Raw genomic sequence first — 19,435 nt, forward strand, 5'->3', positions numbered from 1 at the left:
AGCACCCAGTTCTAAGAAGAAACTACATTCTGAGAGAGCCAGAGAGAACAGGGACTGTGAGGAAGCACTCCATACAGTGAAAGGGCTTGACAGTGGGAAGAGACAGGATGTGCATAGGAGGAAGTGGTGCTGGAGAAGGAAGCATTCCTTTCAGTGCTGATGTGTTGTTGCAAGAAGACTCCAGGTGTGTGTGTGGCATATACAGTGTGCACAAGGCACTATCCCTGTCATTGCCCAGTAAGCTTGCCGGCTGAGACAGCTAATCCCAAACAGAAGGCATTGCTGTATTCAAGGTTTTCAGGAGGGGCTGGTTTGCCTCTGCTGAAACTGAAGGGTAAGATGAAGAGCAGAATGCAGCAGTTCAACATCTGGACAGATACAAGATCCCACTGCCAAGCTCCCAACTGGCCTGTGCTCTACCCACAGTCCAAAGGTTTCCATGCTGGCTGCAGAGAACTTGCTGCCACTTGTTTCTGTGGACAGTGTCCCAGGCACCACAAAGGAGTTTTATCACCAGTGCATGGGCTGGAGACAGTGAGGGCAAGAGTGAGGATGTGTGTGCCCCCCAGCAGGCCAACCCCAATGTGATCTTGACAGACAGAGAAAATGGTACTATCTGTGGCAACCCTTATCTGATGGACCAGAACTATTTGGGAGCAGACACATACAGAAGTTATAGCTCCGTGCACAGTAGCACAGGCAACATTAGCATCTGCTGGGTACTTACATGGCCAAAATGATGTGCCAAGACAATATCCACTATGTTGGTTGTCCAGCCTGAAAACTGAAGAGTGACCATGAATGAGGAGGAGAGTAACAGGAAGATGCAGTTTCATCACACATAGGAAAACAGCTACTCAAGAGTATAGGAAACAATGAAGAAACTATTCCTATTATATAAGAAGCAAATGCCTGAAGCTTGGGATGGACATGCAAAGCTTCAAAGAAACTGTGTATACACAGCCCAGCTCTCCAAAAAACTTGAAACCTCAAATAACTTCAAGGGACTAGAATAAGAGAATAATTAAGAGATCCAATCAATATAAATCAAATGAAGCCTGCAAGCAGAGGAATCAGAGGAAAGCTGAGTGATCCAAGCAGTTTATCTGCATTTCTCATTCACATGATCACACCCACACATGCTCCTATGGCAGAGGCCATACTATACCCAGACTTAGAATGCAGCAGGGACAAGAAATGAAATTGTACAGTTTTCACCAGAAATGGAAAAAAGTCCTGTATTTTGTCCATTTTTTTTAAATCTACACACTGTTCATTAGGTGCTGTGGAGAGCACATGTGTGGGAAAGCAAAATCTCACCTTGGATGCTGCCCAGTCAATCCACCCCTTTGCACATGGATCAACATTAATAAGAACAAGTCCTTCCACCAGGTCAGGGTGGCTGAGCTGTGGGGAGAGAGCAGAGGCACACTCAGAAGGATTATACAGTCTACACAGTGGTCAATAGCTGGTGCAGCAGCTGGAAAGCTTCTTGCAAAAGGTGCAAGACAAACTAGGGAGCTCCTCTGTGCTGGGCCACCAGTAGCTCCCAGCAAGACCAGGCTCAACTCAGTTGTGGCACTGAGGTGCTCCACAGTACCTATAGACCCAGCAGTGCCTTCTGGTGACCTGTGTGCCTGGCACAGCTGCAGGTCCTGCTCAGGCCCTGTGTGTTACAGGGATCAGCAACCTTCTTTGCTCCAATTCAGCACCTCTGTGAAGAACCTTGACAAGCTACTGTGCCTGGAGAGCACCTCATTCTCCTCAAGGAAGAGGCAGTTCTCCCAGTGGAAATGGGGCAAACGGCACGGGTTTTAGTGCTGAGGCCCCCAAGCCCCTCCAGTATGGAAAGCTTGAGCTGCAGGGGCACCCTCTTCCCAGGCATCACCCCTGCTGCTGCCCCCCCCCCCCCCCGCAGACAAGCCTTCCCCTGCTCCATCCAGCAACCCAAAACCCTCCAGTGTACCTTGGGCTGCACCTGGGCAGCACACATACAAAGCACTTATGAGAACTGCTTGCAAATACAAACTCAGAAATCAGAGGCAACCAGCCTCTGCTGAGTTCTGGGCTCGCTCCAAGGCAGCTCTCCTGCTCTACTGCACTGATCTGAAGGAGAAGGAAACACCTCTGTCCTCAGCAGCCAACTGCCCGCAGCCCAGGGAGTGTGTCAAGGGCACACTTGTGGCACTTCGTTGAGGACTAAGGCTGATTTACACAAACTCCTTTTTAGCAAGGCTGAAAACTATCCAAGATACAGAAGGCAAGGAACAGTGAAACACTAATGCCTCACAATGCCCCAGCTCAACCCTGACTGTAAGGAATAGGAAACAGAGAACTTTGTGTAAGGAGGGGCAGCTGCCCAGCACAGTGGCTTGAAGAAATGATAGTGGCCTAAACAACTAGCAACTCTCTGCATGCAACAACCTGAAGTAAATTTTACTGAAAATGTCAGATTTTCTGGGATTTTTTAACACTAACTCTGAAAGACTCTGGCACATTCCTTATAAATTCCTGTATTGTACTAAACAATACCCACTGATTTCACATGAACACTACACTAGAGAGAAATGTATAAGCAGATACTGAAATGTATAAGCAGCTCTCTTGTGTAAGGGTGGAGCAAAATCTGCTTCCTTCCAGTGACAAAACACATTCCACATCAACACCAGTTTAGAGTACATCACCACATCAATTTTTTGGTGCCACAAACAGTGGACACAGCACACAGTAGTGCAGCTGGTCTCTGTGAAGATTCAAGACTGACTATTCCTAGCACTCAGGATGGGCTCTGCTGACTCAAAGGCATCACATTACAATGTTTCCATGCCTGGCACAGCTTCCGAGTAGCCCTGACTGCTCCAATATAACCATCTGGGTGGAGGCAGCTCTCCCGTGGCTCCCCGCAGCCTCCTGTAATTACTGAATGTTACTTTGCCCATGCCCCACAACGATGACCACAGCCCACGAGTCACAGGCAGTGAAGAGATACTTACTGCACACCTGCTGAGGACATAAGCACCAGCGCCTAGGCCAATCCCAATGAAGCTTTTCAGGCTGAAATACAGGCATTTTACAGTCAGCACAACTAACTTAGCTCAGCTGAAGCATCCCTAGAGGCAAAGGCCTTCCCATCTGCATCCAGCTGTGCACTTATGGTTTGTTTTCAAAACAATGCAGCAATGATGCAGCAGCCATAAATTGCTTCATGTAGCAGATGGTGTCCCCAGCATAAAACTAGACAGTGTCCCACTGGTTAGCAGATACTTGTGCCTCTTGGGACACCACAGTGAGCATATCAGTCATGGCAAGCAGAGACAGAAGTAGGTGCTGGAATAGAGGTATCCAGCTGGCTCACCCCTTTCCTTTCAGAGACTTACTTTAGGTGTGTCAGAACAGCAGGTAACATTTCAGCCAGTTCATCCATACTGGGATACTGGTACCTGAAAAGCAAGGGAGCACTTCCAAATACAGCCTGACAAAGGTTACCTTCCAGTTCCCCTCAAGGTAGGGGGGACAAAGAACATATGGCAGACATGCACAGGTTATTAATGTGCAACAATACTGCATGTTTCAGCTGACTGTGTGGATCCCATCCCTCAGAGCAAGACTAATATAGAGTTGTGGTCCTTTGGGCAGTCAGACTTCTGTGGCAAGATGGACAGATGAAATGCCAGCTTGACTGCAGTGTGCTGGGTTCATGTTCAAGTCAGAAAGATGGTACCAGACTCAGCCCTAGTGAGGGCTTTACCCATGTCTTAGTAATTGGAGAGTTCCCTGAATGATCCTTGGGAAGTTTCCTCATCTTGCCATTTCCTCTGCTGCTGGCACCTGCTTACCACTACACTCAGCCTGGCAGTCCCAGATGGCTTAAACCAGGTGCTACCTCAGTCCAGACCGAACGAGTGGTCACTGAAGAGCTCTTACCCAGATGGAAATGGGGGGGCTCCTTCCTGTTGGCCAGGTGCATCCACATGGCACACAGCAAAATGATGGGTGATCTCTTGCATGTCTTCAAAGTTAAAGAATGCATTAAAACAGGACTTGTCTGAAACAAGAAGAAATTAGACACTTCTTTAAGTTTAATTGCAAGCCACCCTCCGAACACCACGGCACACACCTGCAGGAGCTCAAGCCCCCACTGAGACTATAGGGCAGTGGGTGCTGGATGGTGTACGTGCTGTGCCTCAAAACTGCAATGCAGCCGTGAGTCTCAGCAATGGAATTACGGTGACTGTAGGGCAGGCAGACAAACAACAGTCAGCCTGCAATGCCCCGGAAAGCAGGGCCTCACAGCACCTGGGTACTTAAAAGCACTCACAGAGAAGTAGTACCTGTGTGAATGTAACAGTACATTTTGGGTGGGAAGACATCAAAGGAGCAACTGCGCCCACCAGAACATCTGCTGCAGCCATGTAGAAGGGACTTGTTCACCGGCCCAGCACCCACGGAATTGATGCCCTATCACACAGTGCAGCAAGTCAGCTAGAGCACTACAGTGTGTTGGGTGCATCTATTTCCATCTTTCCACCTTGGCCCTACCTTTCAAGGGCTGTTGGAATGGACAGGGGCACGCCATGTGCTCTCTCTCCTGCAGACCTTTATCTTTTCACCTTGGAATGATCTCATCTAGCTCCATACCAGGTCTGCTACTCCCCATGCTCAAAAGCAAATACCACAAATAATCACTTTTTCAGGGTCCTGGCAATGCAAGGGCTTACGGTTGAGGCCAATGTCATGGTATGTGAGGATGACAGGTCTGTTCCCCTTGGGTGTGCCCCGCATGGTCACATGAACCACTCCGAAAGCTGTCTCAATGTCATGTTCCTGCAGAGAGAGAAAAAGGAGCCCCAATGTTACATGTGCTGCCTTCACTAACTGCTGCCTTCCCTAACTGAGGGCCAGCAGCAAGGGCCTCATTCCCACTTTAACAGTGCTCTCCTACCCACGGTACAGCTCTTGACATCACAGAATGGTTTGGGTTGGAAGGGACCTTAAACACCATCTCATTCCACCTCCTGGCCACATGCAGGGATACTTTCCACTATATCAGGTTGCTCCAAGACCCATCCAACCTGGCCAGTTCACAACCCTGTCAAACCTCTGTATCCAATCTCAGTGTCCAAGAACTGCCCAAAGCAGCTTGCTTTTGTACAGATATCCAAATGGTCTGGGACAGCATCTTCTCATGATCAAGATCTCTGGGATAACAATGTACTTTGGAAAAGCTGTGGAGATGTCAGGAAAGCTGGATACACAATATCACCTGTAGATCCCTTCTCTCATCTACAGACGTCAGTGGAGAGACATGACTCTTACAGTAAGTATGAAAAGCACCAATTAAATAATATCAAGAAAATTCTTGATATTAAGAAAATATCTGCTTAGGAAAAAGACACGTGGTTCAGCTTGAAGATGGGACATTACAACCTCAGAAATATGTTTTACTAGTTTACATAAAGTATATGAAATATATTTCTTTAAACAGTAATTTTGAACAACCTGAAAGTCATTAAATCAAATACAGGACTGGTGAGAGCACCTGCCTTGCAGCACATCAGAAACCTATCTCACCCACTTTCTGGACACTCTTGAGAGCTGGTTGTGGGGCAGACTGATTTAGTTCTTGCAGTGCAAGACCCTCCTTCACCTAGCTGTGCTTCTTTTCAAGGACTCCAAAGCCTCTCTTTTCCCTTGCTCCAGGAGTGTGGCAACAGGAGGACGCTGGCCCAGCCAAATCACATGAGGTGGCCTGAAACCTTCTCGAGGCTTGTGCTTGAAGGATAACAAGACGCCCCCATCTGTCCTTGCCCTCAGAATGGGGCTGGGTTTTGCCTGCATGCAGCTGTTGTGCTGTGCTCGTGCAGAAGCTGGAGTACTTATCTACAACACATCAGAGACCCATCTGCAGAACACATTACATTACCTTATCTGAGGCTCACCTGGCTCCCTTTTCCTTTAGGAGGAGATTGGGGGTAGGAAAGGACTCATCTGTGTGTGCAAAGCGAGCATTGTGTCCACATGGCAGGAATTCCTGTCCTCACAGCAAGGCTGCGCAAAGCAGCCCAGGGTGCAGTCCCTGTTTCCTCAGCCTCCAGCAAAGCTCCAGGCTCTGCCCCTTGCCCATGCCTCAGCTCTCAGGGGTGCTCTGCTGATCTGGACAAAGCTCTGTCCTGTACTTCTGAAGGATGTGCTGTGCAGCCACAGCACTGGACTCCAATTCAGTTTAGTGCTCTCCAAGCCTGCAGGTATTAACGAGTCCTTTAAATAAAGTGGCCACTTTTGCAGAAGGCAACTGGCAGTGCAGGAGGCTGGAAGGGCAAAACACAGTGAACTCAATGGAGAACGCAGCAAGTGCCAAGTGGCCGGAGCCTGCCACCCTGACCTGCACTTCCCTACGACCCTGAGGGCTGGACTAAGGACTACTACTAAGAGCAGGTCTCTCTGCCAGCTCTGGCACTTGCTAGGCTCTTCCATAGGCAGCTATCCAGTTACCTTGTTTTTTTTAAAACTAATCTTGTTTTGTTAGACTACTGCCAGGTCAATGAGTTAAGCTCACAGAGTGGTCTGACAAATGCTGGTTTTGGTTCAGAGCCCAAGGGGAGTGCATGGGGTGGTAGAAGGAATAGCCTTGCCCTGAGCACAAGATCAATTAAACTGACAGCTCATGAAGGGGGGACACCTGCAGGGGATGAGGGAGGGTCTATAGGTAGCAGCAAAAAGTCAACTATCAAAAAGAAGCACAAACACTAGACTGAGAAAATAATGAGAAAAGCACAAAAAGCAACAAAAGAGCTGATGATATTGAAATATGTCTGCAACACAGTCTTTTCTGTAATTACATTTGAACTTACTGCTAAGGTCACACATACCTTTACTAGGTAAGCTACAGGACAAGCTATTAGAAATAGAAACCTCCACTTCAGAGCCTCTATCCAAGCATCTGACTGTGTTCCACACTGCAGCACCCTGCATTTCTGTTTCCCAAAGCTGAGCTTGGATCTCAGCTCTCAAGTGGTGAAGGAAAAGTTTCCTTGAGCTAATAATCAATTTTTAGTCTCCTGCTTACTTTGACTTTGCAGACTGTGTAAACTGCCATTTGGGGGAAAGCAGACTACCCTGCTACTCTTTCAGTCCCATTAGTGACTCAATTCAGGAAATGTACACTTGTTAGAGGTTAGGATTTTTTTTTCCTTTCTCTCAGGGAATTTTCTCCCATATGTTGCCTAAAACATGATAATAACCAGTAATTAAGAGAGACATAAGAAGTGACCAAGGTGGGGGGAAGGGGTGCAGCTGGCTGCAGCCAGCTTAGCTGGGGCCTGCAGAATTTTCTCTCACATTTTATTTGTCACCCTGGATGCGCCTGCCTCTGCTGTTCCAGCTGCTTCCGAGGTTCCTGCTGCAGTCCATTTCAGCAGCCGGAGGCACAGCAGGACCAGCCGTCCCTGAGGGTTCCAAGGAAGCCCCTTCTCCATCCCTTCCGCCAGCCTGCCCGCCATTGCCGAGTGCAGAGAGGCGGCCGAGCTCGCGCCACAGTGCCCCCTGCAGGCCCAGGGGGGATCATCGCCCCGCCCTGCCCGGCCAGGAGCCAGCAGCGCCCCTGCTGGCCGTGCCCAGAACTGCACCGCAGGGGAAGGTGCCTGCAGCCGGGACAAGGCGGCCCTGGGGCTCTGCGTCTGCTCGTCTTTGCTGCTGGGCTTGGGGTTTGTTTGCCATGGTATACACGCACACGCCAGTAAGGAACTGCTATTCCTTTCCTCCTAGCTTTGCCTGAAAGCCCTGTCATTTCAAAGTTATAATTCAGAGGGAAGGGGGTCATATTCTCCACTCCAAGGGAGGTTTCCAGCTTCCTTGGCAGACACCTGTCCTTCAAACCAGGACTGAACATAGCAGCAACATAAGGAATTCCATCTTTAACAAATCTCAGCAAGCAGCACCTGAAAAATATAAAATGCTAAATCTCCAAACTTCTCACTCTGCCCTGTACAGCACCAGTGCCTCAGAATGGGAATTCTTAAGGCTGCTACTTATTTCTCCTGTTAGTTCCCTGGCAAGGTGGAAATTCTCCTTCTGGAAGGCAGCTATTCTTCTCTGCTCTGAATAAGGCGTCTTACTTTTTACAGCTTTTTTCCAAGGGTTTCTCCTTTCTACAAAGGGAGCAGCAGACAGTACAACTAGATAAGGGTTTCTACCTTTACTTTTTTAACTGCACATCAGCTATCATGCTGATCTCTTTTTCAAGATCATCTGTAGAAATAAGACTGAGTTTTATCCCTAGTTTCCCAACCAGTGATTCAATGTCAGTTTTTTCAGTGAACTTTATTTTCTCTGAAACTTTCCCTGGAGTTTTAGGGTTTTTATCTCAATCTCTCATTGCAAGAGACAAAATCATTTTCAGATGCCACATAATTAGCGCACACGTGACTCCCCATCACCTGTTTGTGTCCACAACAGCTCTCCTATGTATCAAAGCCACAGGACAGCATGAGATAGAAGCTTAAACCAAGCTTAGGTATTATGGTTTAGATGACAACAACAGTTTCTACACTTATACAACTGCTACCTTGAACTGCCTCCCAAAAGTTATTATTTAGTTACATTATTAGTGGCTTATTACTTGCTGAAATGTGGAGCAGAATAACCCATTTACAGTGGGTACCAGAGCACTCAGTGAGAGAACAGAAACTTTGCAGGCTGCACCCTCTGCCTGTGACAAACACACTTTCTTCATGTCCTCCTTATGGACAACCTTCACAGCTGCCTACTGAGATGTCTTGCCTGTGTCACACTGCATTGATGCTTCCGTACATGCCGCCCAGTTCCAAAACACAATTTTGGCATGTTTCCCCCTGATATTTGCCCTCTGCTTGTGTAGAAGTGTTGTGTTGGAAAGTAACAGACACTTCCAGACTCTGGCACACTTGGTTTTTTTCTGCTCTCTGCTCAGGCCAGCTACGACACACTATATCACTGTAGTTTGAAAAGAGATTCAAGATTGGTTACTTTGCAGGTGTCTAATTCCAGCTAACATCTGGATGCTTATCTGGTCTAGTGCAGGGAAGCAGTGATGTGAGAAGGCAGGTGGAAAACACATGGCCAGGAGACAGCCAGACTTTTGCAAACCTGCAGTCTTTAAAATAAGGGAGATGAAGGCAAAAGAAGCTCATGATCCACAGGTTGTGTTTTGAAGAGCTGGATAAAATTCAAGTTTCACTTAGGCACTGAAAACTTTATTAGAAGTCTTTCTTCCAAAAAAAGATATTTTTATCTTTTGCCTTTATTTATGGTAGGTAAAAATAAACAGCAGCTGCAGCCCACCTACTGCAAACAGGAGGTGGGTAGCAGAGGCAGTGTGACTCCCAGAGCCAGCTCTCAGCAGCCGCGGGCACTGCCCACGCCACACTTGCTGCTGAGACGCAGCGCTGAGGCTGGGCAGGCAGCTGCCATCAATCCACCCAGAGCACCTGGGATTCACAGCTTCAAACACCAGCAGTGCCTGGAGGTTGGGAATGAGAGGAGCAATGATGGAGGAAGAACAGAAGGCATGGAGACCAGCTGCAGCTGTAGTCTGCTGGGATGACTTCAGAGACCCAGCTCAGGGAAAAGGATAAAGTGATACAAGTTCTCAAACATTTGCATCTTGTAACAGTTTCCCATCTTGTAACTTTCCTAGCTTCCAGCCATCTGTAAATCCAATAAGACTTCCTTAACTGGAGGTGTGGTCTTCAACTTTCTGAGGATGGGGCTGCAACTGCCAAACACTTGTGCCTTTGGTACCCCTCTCCCCCTGTGACCAGAGCAGCTGAACCTTAATGTGTGGGGTAAAGAACCACATAATTCCCCATCTCATATCTGCTGATTTTGCATGAGATCTCCTAGCCTTTGGTTTGGAAGCTGGGGAGCAAGTGACTCCATTTCCATACTCCCCAGAAGCAATACCCTAACAGCTTGTGACCCTCACGTGAGTCCTTTCTGGGCTGATGTGCTTGTGACTACGCAGCCAACACTGCTACAGCAGCTGACCCTGACCATACTGCTGGTCCTCCAAAACTGCACCAGGGAGCTCTGACCTTGCTGAGCCACAGGGCCTGGCAGGATGCCAAACACATGCAGGCACATGTTGTGGATGCATGAAGAAGCACAGTGGAGTTGCTTTGTTCTCTGTTCCTGATGAACGAGAATTGATTTGCTTTGCTGAAAGCCACAAGCCCTGTGCTGACATTGTCACTCATCCCCTGCAATGTTAAGGTCTTACGCCTCTGGGTTATCATCTGCCCGGAGCCCATGCTTTCATTTTCTACTCTAGGATGGTTTGACTCAATGTGCAGCACACTTTGTTTACCCAAAGGCAGATAAGTTTTGTCACTGCACCTTCCATCACTTTTTCCATACCTCTAAAGGGTATATTTAAGCAGCACAGGTCCCAGTACAGACCTCCAGAGTGCTTCTCAAGTGATCTCAACTGTGAATACAGATGCTGGGTTTTTTTAGTATGTATTTCATCCATCAGTGGACTTCTCTTCTGACTGCATGGTCTCCTAAGTTTCTTAAGAGATATGTCTTAAGACTCTTTTTGGTCCTGTCTCTTAGAAATCCAAGTAGGCTGCCTTGACTGAATTATCTTTATTTATATTGCTACTGATTCATATGAAGAATTCTAACAGCTCTGCAGAGCAGGACTTCTTCCATTTAAAAACTTACATTACCCCTTCCCAATATTTATCAGTATCACTGATCCACTGTACTCTGCTAATTTTATCAGTCTGTCTGGTATAGTTGGTCAATCAATTTCCAGAATTCCTCTGAATTCTGATTTGTCTTATAAAACGTCTGACAGATGAATCATTGGGCACCATGGCAGGTTCAACAGAGGAGCATAACCTCTCACTTAATGCTTCTACTATTGAAACTTATTTAAAACTCCTGGGTTGATACTTCCAGTTCTGGCAACCTGTTGTCTTAGATATCACAAGTTCTAGCATCATCATAGCACAAGATTTTCTTATTATCAGAGCTTCATACCTTCTTGATGTTCCTCACAGGCAGCTCCTCTACACACTGACTGTTCCAGGTCCTTGCAGTAGTAATCTGACTCCCCTCACTCCTCTTTCCTTACTCTTATATATCACTACTTCTTGTTGGTTGCAGGTGTGGCCTGTCAAGATCAGGCCTGCCTCCAATCAACAACTGGTCCAGCTGCAACTCATTGGGGGACAAGATTACCTTCTACAGCAACCTGCTACAAATACAAAAATATTATTTTTGTAGAGCCTCTGCAGCAGGCACTGTGGGGTAAGGCAGGGTCTGCGCTGACTTCCCACAAAGAGCATTCCAGCACAGTGCTCTCTCTGAGTTGCTCTGTGCCAAGCCCACATGCAGAAAAATTATGTTTAGTTTTTCTGCTTTGACTAGCTGTAAGCCTCCCTTCCAGGTTCCATTTTGACTGATCTGAAACAGGAAAGTTGGGTTTTTCCCCTTTGCAAATCATCTCTCAAAAACCCCTCTGTTCATATATTTAATCTGCTAGAGTTTATTTATTTTTCTCTAGCTTTTTAAAAACGCTTCATTTACAATAACCTTCCTTCCTTCTGTTAGACATGCTGGCTTTCTCGCAGCATTCCTTGTCTCTGCTGCAATTGATGATGAGCATTTGCTCTCTGCTCAGTTTGTGTTCAACAATCTTCTCTATTTCTGTGCAGGCTTTGTTCTGAACTTTGAGTGCAAAACTAGTAAAGTTTTCTATGGTTCGCTGGTTAGTTTTTTCCTTTTCCCCAAGGATGTTGACATGGAATACCTTATGGTTCCCATCGCAGAGCAGCTCGTGGAAGTCACAATACATTTCTCTGCCCTCAGAATCACGTCAATGATGGCTTCTCATGCTCTGGAGCTCCTTAACCTGCTGCTCCACAGAAGTTTGTGGCTAAAATGCAGTGTTGTTACCATTTAACGGATGCAACTTTGATTGGCTGACTTCATGATGAAGTGCCAGGGGATCCTTTGTTTGGGGTTCCTCTTTGATTATCTTAGGGATCTGGACATTTGTGACTCTGCTATGGAAAACCTGGGGTAGAAGCAGTAAGAAACCTGCTGTGACTGAGTGTGGGATGTGAGCTGCCAGGGGCTTGGTCCCAGTTCAGGTGGTTTGAGTGACTGCCAGAGTAGCTCTGGGAGGGCTGGACAGGGAAGGTTCCTTAACACCACCAAAAAATTCCCATATTGAGAAAAAACATTCTGAGTGAAGAAGTGAGGCATCCAACGGCAGCTCCAGAGGTGCTCAGTGCTTCCAGAAACTCACAGGAAGCAGAGGTAGCAGTCCAAATTCCAGATATGCTCCTACAAACCCAGATCACAGTGTGATCCAGTATTTAAGTTTTAAAGGTTATTAAAGGCTGAAGAAACCATTTGTTTCACAGTGGGAATGATTAATGACTAGAATTCATGTTACCAATGCTCTTCATGACTAATTTATTAATCTTCTTTTTTGGCATTACCGTATGAGTTTTACTTCTGATATGAAGCTCTCAAAGTTCAAAATTAGTTCCTTAAAAAATTGGGATTTTATTTTATTTGGAGACTGGCAATAAAGAACACATTGTGAAATCCCTTCAAAAATTTTTTCTAACATGAAAACCTGGGAGAACACAGAGCAGCAGGGCATCTGTTGCTTGCACTCTGCTCAAGCTTGCTGAATGTCTGTAGTAGCACAGGGCTAGAAACATCCCCAAAAGTCTTTCAACTTAAGGACATTCAGTTCCTGGTTCACCTAAGGCAAAGAGAACTGCCTCTGCTGCTTTGCTATAAGGTGGAAGAGATGCAGATTACTCAGGGCAGGCTTTCCCCTTTTCCAACTCTGTGGCTACAGCTATTTACTTTACATCATCTTTGCCAGTCCTGGCAAACGTGAAAAACAACCACATCATGCTCCTGGGGCAGCCTATCCCAGCTACTGACTACGGAGAGACTAAAGCAGAGACTCCATTGTCTTGCTCTCACCAAGTGCTGCCCTCAGATTTCTATATGTTACTAAAACAATACCATAAATCATGACTGTAAGACAAGAAAAAAATATTGTAAGACTGTAAACTCTTCCCATTATGGGGTAACTCTTCCCGTTATAATACTGCCAACCTTAAGGCAGCTGGCAGCTGTGTGCTTCCCAGCTCCTTCTCAGTGCAAAATTATTTTGGAAATGGTAGAGTTGAAGGAGATGGCTGCATGGGAAGCAAATCAAAATCAGATTTAAAACAACATCTTGAAGTAAATTATTTACTTCCATATGAGCAGAAATTTATTAACAGAAAACACAATATGATCTATGCAGGCAAGCAATAGTTTCTGGTACTCTGTGTAATTGGATTAAGTGTTAAATAAGAGAAATTCTGTGTGAGAATTGAGAGCAGCAGAAGAATGAGATATTCAATCTGCTTACACAAACTCAAAAGCATCAGGAGACAGAGCTGCAAGCACCTGTTCCAAAGACAGGTGATGGTGAAGGATGGACCCAGTGCCTCTCTGTGACCCTTGCTAATGCTCAGTGTCAGCCAGCAAGAACTGGCAAGTCACTTCCAAACACAGATCCTGCCAGAGAACAGACACTGGCTTTGCAGTCAAAGGAACTCAATCAAGTGAGTTACAACACGAGCACAGCTGACAGGTTGGGTTTGTGTTCCCAAAGCAGAAATCACGAATGCCTACAACCATGCAATGGCTGAGACCAGTAAGCAATTCACAACAAGTCTGAGATGTAAAAAGATGCACTTCTTCATCTCCTGCCCTGCCCATGTGTTACAAGAAGCAGTTAAAACCACAACTTTCTTGCACTCCAGTCAAGTATCCAGTGTCACGAGCAAGGCACCCAGCACAGACTGAGGAATACATGGTGCTTCTTACTCCTGCTCTGAGAGCAGATCCCCTCCTTCTCACCTAAGGCAGGAAACTGGACCTGCCTAGATCTGTATATAGTTCAGGTTGAATTAAACCATGGCAGCTGAGCTCTGCTCTGCAGTGGGACACTCTGCACTGTTGTTTTGAGACAGCAGAGTGTGAGACTGCAGCCTTTCCCCATGGGCTGCAAACACAATAGAGAACCTCTGGCTCTCTCCCATCCCCTGGGCAGTGGACTAAAAGTGCCACCACCTGCAAACACACAGCCTTTGTAAACCTGAAGCCTGCACAATGGAGATCTGAATGTGCTAATACACAGGTGAGCCTGAAATAGTTTGTGTGACTGCTAGACCCCAGACCACCTTAACTCCTCAAGGAACCTGGGAGGTAAGCCAAGGGCCATGTTTCTAGCCAAGGACAGTCCCTCTACGAATATGATGTCCCAATCTGCATTCCAGTACCTTGCTCGACAGTGAACATCTTAAAATCTCTTGAAGAACAGAATGCAGGGCTGTGTTCTGTGTCTCCAAACTTTTCACATCCCTGGGAACTAGAACTGCATTGAATTAAACCTGGTAGTACAGTTACTCATTAATTGCTGTGAAATACCATTAATGGATGTTGCATAATGGATGAAAATGGCTCAACCTAAAGCACATTTATTTGCTTTGTTCTAAAAACTCACTCACAAGAACATAAAAAGTACAGGAACTTCAAGTATTACAAATGCCTAATCACCCCTTTGACACACTTTTGTCACAGAATACAGAAAGCAAAACTAATGTTTATGTAAACCCCAGGGAAAGACTGTGCACATACATTTAGAAATAAGAGTCATGTTTCAGTCCAAGTCCAGCTAGTCAAAACTTTCCAGAACTCAACACAGCAGCTTTACAAAAAAAGTGATCTTTTAGATAGAAAACCAGATGGGAGGAATCACAGGAAAAACTTCCCAAGAAACATAAATAATGCAAAAAAAAGGAGGCCAAAATAAAATTCTATTTTAGTAATTATCTTTACAGTGGTTTTTTATCTGTTATCTTTACAGTGTTTTTTGCTGTGATGTCAGAAGTCAAAACCAGTACTTTAGTGGTGATGCTAGTTTTAATAAGATTAGGAGCAGCATTAATCTAGCAGGTACTAAACAGACTTGCTTTCTAGATCAAAACATCTTATGTGTTCTAATTAATTTCACTCTAGAACATTAATCAAAAGAACTCGTTGTACAAATCAGAGGAACAATGGTCCTCAATATCCCAGACAAAATATTTCAATAGGGGTGAGAACAGTTCCCATTATTTACACAAAGAAAGCAAACCCTTCTTCAAAAGTGCTAACATTCTATTTGATTTCAGCACAGTAAACAGAAGACGCCTTAAAACATCTTGTATTCAATGCCATGGGTAGCATTCACAAGCTGTCTTAAATGACAAATGAACACAGTTTCAAAAAATGAGGGCAGTTTCAATTCAACCTCTCCAACATCAGGAAATGCACACACGACACAATATATCAATAACCTCCCAGCAGCACACACACTTTTTAACAGCAGAGCAGGTAAAAAGAAAGCAAAGAGACTAGGCAAGGATAAGCAAACTTTTAAAAATGCACATTCAAAAAGCTTCAAACTACTTTTAAGTTTGCAAAGGAACTTCTTGCAAAAAGAACTTCTCCAAAACTGAATCAGTACAAACATGGGCTTATTGAAAAGTGACACTTTCAGTAAAAGTAAGTGGTAAAAAATTCCTTATCAAGGTCTGATATTAACTCTGCAAACATTGTGCCGTGGTTTACTCTGGGCACAAGCAACTGAGTAACTCTACATTTTCTATTAATGCCAGCAAGACAGCACACTTTAATACCAGACAATTTCTTTCCTCCAAGGGTTTATGCATGCCTTGTCCTTTCCGTTTCAGATGAACCCTCCATGCCCTGGACTTACTTACTCACACCTCCTCCGCGAGAGCTTTCTGCAAATACTCAGCCAAATCCCAGACCACCTCCACAGTCCAAGCCCCCTTCTGCATGGTGTGTGCTGAAAAGCCAAACACTTCTCTGCCTTCCTATTGGTGGGATGCAACAGAGGCAGTTCAAATGATCAAATCAACTCATCAGATCAAATGCCAGCTTATTTCAGACTGAAACATAACACAGGTTTAGTTGGATAGTTTTACAAATATATCAGTCTATTCTTCATTTCTATTTAAAGCAAATAATCTGGAAAATAAAAGAGAGATGCAGGCTGAGACAGAACATCTACTTCTGAAAGCAGCAGAGGGTCTGCAGATAATAATAAAAGCACAGGCACAGCTCTATTAACTGTGCAGATTAATTAACAGATCACCATACCATCTGTCCATCAGCATGCCAGACCATTTATGTGACCATCTGCCTATGGACATTGGGAAAAGCCAAGCCTAGACTTAATTACGGTTCATACTGCTGTCAAGTAAAATGTCTCAGATTTAGGTCTCAGATTTAGGTTAATACTTTTTCATTCTGAGAATAACATAAATTCATATTGATAAAGACTGCTAAACCCCCATGCCAGCTCTCCACTTCATCTCCTCTGCAGTTACCAGATTATGTGGGGTTGTTTAACTGACACCCAGGCAATCTGTTATGTATCAGGGTTAGCTTTTCTTGCTTGCATATGAACAGTTTAAGAAAACCAGGACAGCTGGAAGTCAGCTGTACCAGAAAAACTAAAAGCTTCCTCACACACGTTCATACCAGAGTAACAAACTTCAGCAGAAACTTGTGCTGTTGACTTTGCTCAGATCCGATCCTGGAAAGTTACTAAAGTAACACATGTCAAATATACAGAAAACAGTGTGGGGAAACTGTGTGCCTGGCCCTACACACCTCCTAGAGTCAGTGACAGTGCTAATGACATGTTCCTGAGATGGGATTAAACTAAACACTTCCCACAGTCATAAGCATGGCCTAAGGCAGAGAATATTTTGAAATTCCAGATTTCAGACAGAGGGAGGTCTGAAAGCACCACACAACTAACACTGAGGGTGGCTGTTACTCTGGCTGTATCCGAGGAGAAGCTAGGGCAAGGACATCAGTCAGTCCTGGAGGGAGCTGGAACCCTGAGGTTAGTTCAGTTGTTTAGAGCATGGTGCTAATAACACCAGAGACGGTGGGTTCAATATGGGCCATTCACTTAAGAGTTGGACTCAGTGATTCTTGTGGGTCCCTTCCAACTCAGCATACTCTGTGAAATTCTAGCATAGACTTACAGCAAATGACCTCGTGGCCAAGGGCACAGAATAATACAGAAAAATAAAACAGGACATGTTCCAACAGGGAACATGTTGGATCTGCACTGCCAACAGGGTTATCAACAGTGCTGACAGAGGCTCACCTTTCCCTCACTACCCCCTTCCCTCACAGCACTGCCTGCAACCATGCAAGCACAGCTCAGGATGTGGTCAGTCTCAGCCAAAGGTACAGCTTTAACTCCATATAAGGTCTCATATCACTGATGCCATGGTCTCATATTGCAAACACTACACTGTATAAGATAATAAAATCTATCTCACAAATTCTTTAAGTTTTGCCTTAAAACCCACCACGGCTCTTGCAGATGTTGCTTCTATTGGAAGCTGATTGAGAACTTCACTGCACTGTAACTGGAAACCATCTTCCTGGTATCAGCCTTCATCAGTCTGTGGCCAGTTTGTGCCTATTCTAGTCAAACTGAGATCCTCCCCAAGGCTCTTCCTCCCTGTGAAACTCAGGACAAATTAAAACACTGCCCCAACTTAAGTGGGTAGGGCACAAGAAGATGTTGCTTCCTCTGAAAGCCCTGGTAACCTTCTTCACTTCAAATTCCCCTGACACTGGTAAAGTCACACAAGTTTCACAGAGGCCTGGATGTGGCAGCCAGATGTGATTTGCTAAATTAAAAAGCAGCAGTAAAATTTTTCACAGGACACAAGCTCAGTCTCCATGGGTAAGCACAGTTCCTGGTACTAGCAACTGAGACAGAAAACCCAAGGATCCAACACAGCATCCATCCTCTCTGGCAGATTTCAGATACTTTCAGCCCTTGCAGTACTTTCCAGCTATGATGTGGGGGAATGTCAAGCCAGGTGTGCCCTGAAACTACACCTTGCAGGGGGAGATGCTGAAGGAAGGTGAGGCTGGGACAATATTTACAGTCACAAGAGACACTGTGTCAATATCTTGCTAAAAAAAACCAACAAGGTATTCTACATGAATTATATGGTTTCCCAGAAAGAACATCTTGCCTCCTGCCCAACTGTGTTGCCATGGCCACCAGCTCACTGGTGGTCTACAGTAAAGCACAGAAGTGACAAGCCTGTCCTTCCTGGCCTAGCACTCGCCAGAATACCACTCCCTGGCTGCAGACCACTCAGCTTTTCCAAAGCTCAGCCCCAGAGAGGACAACCACAGCTCTGGGACATGCTGAGAGTGCAGGTTGGTGACTGCAGTGCCAGGTTTCTGTGCAGTTTGCCCAGCTTCAGATCTGGGGCTCTGTTTAAAGGAAAGTGCAAAGAGGCTTTGCTTGTTGAGGGAAAATGTAGAGCCAAAAAGCAGCAGCTACACACAGGTCTGTGCCAGGGCCTCTTTCACACCTTCCCACTCTGCTCTGGCTCCCTCGAGCCATGCTGCTCACATCCAGGCAAGGCCTGGGCACACCCAGAGCTTTAGTGGGTCAGTAGAGAACTGGCAGCAGAGGCCAATACACAATATATTCATATTCTTCCCAATCCTGGCACGTAGACAACAATAGAAAGTGCCTCTGCTATTTACACTTACTCAAAGGCATTGCATCTATTTTTACCCATGACATGGGAGCAAACTTCACCTCAAAAGATAAGAGAAGATATAGATAGATGGAGACATGACAGTACAGGGAAGTGTTTTAAACCAATTATCTAACTTTATTTCAAAGGAAAAACCATTGCTTAACACTACTGCTGCTTTCAGGACAAGGAAAAATATGGACTGCTTTCATAGGACTGTATTTACTATGTTCCTGCTGTGCATAGGCTTGCAAATGGTTTTCTGGAACCACCTACATCAACAGACTTCTAGTAAATTTATCATGATGTTGCCAGCCCCTAGTGTGCTACAGCAGTGCTGTATGATCTGCCCTGTGCTGAGCAGAGGACGACAGACACAGCAGCTAGAGAGAAACAACAGCCACTATGGCTGAGCACATGGCTGAGCACAGAGCACTTATCCACAGATGGATAGCCATGTGCTCAGTGAGAAGGCAGCAAGATAATCTGGTATGGGAAATGAGCCTGTGCTCCACAAAATGCCCCACAGAATCTCAGTGCTCTTTTCTGCCTATCACAGAGCATGTCCTCTGTCTTAAATGCTGGTGGAGCAATCACTTCCACAAAAGGATTATTCCTATGGCTACCAGGGCCATTGGGCTCGCCTCTGTACCATCAATAAACTCCTGGGAAACAACAATGGCTGTGTCAAAACAGGCCCAGCAAAGCAGTGTGCTGTACCTGGCGCAGCTCTCTCACTTCCATCTCCTCTCAAGAAAAGTAGGTAGAGC

General features: G+C 45.6%; 1 protein-coding gene across 3 annotated transcripts in view; it reads right to left on the reverse strand.

The window, feature by feature from the left end:
* The window catches only part of NDRG3 (NDRG family member 3), a 68,305-nt gene that overhangs the window by 7,607 nt on the left and 41,263 nt on the right, over positions 1-19,435 (reverse strand). For all 3 annotated transcript variants that reach the window (XM_009098783.4, XM_018923831.3, XM_009098782.4), the window contains 6 exons: positions 4,719-4,824; positions 3,925-4,045; positions 3,378-3,440; positions 2,994-3,054; positions 1,321-1,407; positions 728-784 (listed from right to left, as the gene is read on the reverse strand). In XM_009098783.4, the coding sequence (XP_009097031.1) occupies positions 728-784; positions 1,321-1,407; positions 2,994-3,054; positions 3,378-3,440; positions 3,925-4,045; positions 4,719-4,824 (495 nt within the window). The remainder of the gene's footprint in view (positions 1-727; positions 785-1,320; positions 1,408-2,993; positions 3,055-3,377; positions 3,441-3,924; positions 4,046-4,718; positions 4,825-19,435) is intronic.

This window comes from Serinus canaria, chromosome 20 (assembly GCF_022539315.1).
Source record: "Serinus canaria isolate serCan28SL12 chromosome 20, serCan2020, whole genome shotgun sequence".
Classification (NCBI taxonomy): Eukaryota; Metazoa; Chordata; class Aves; order Passeriformes; family Fringillidae; genus Serinus; species Serinus canaria.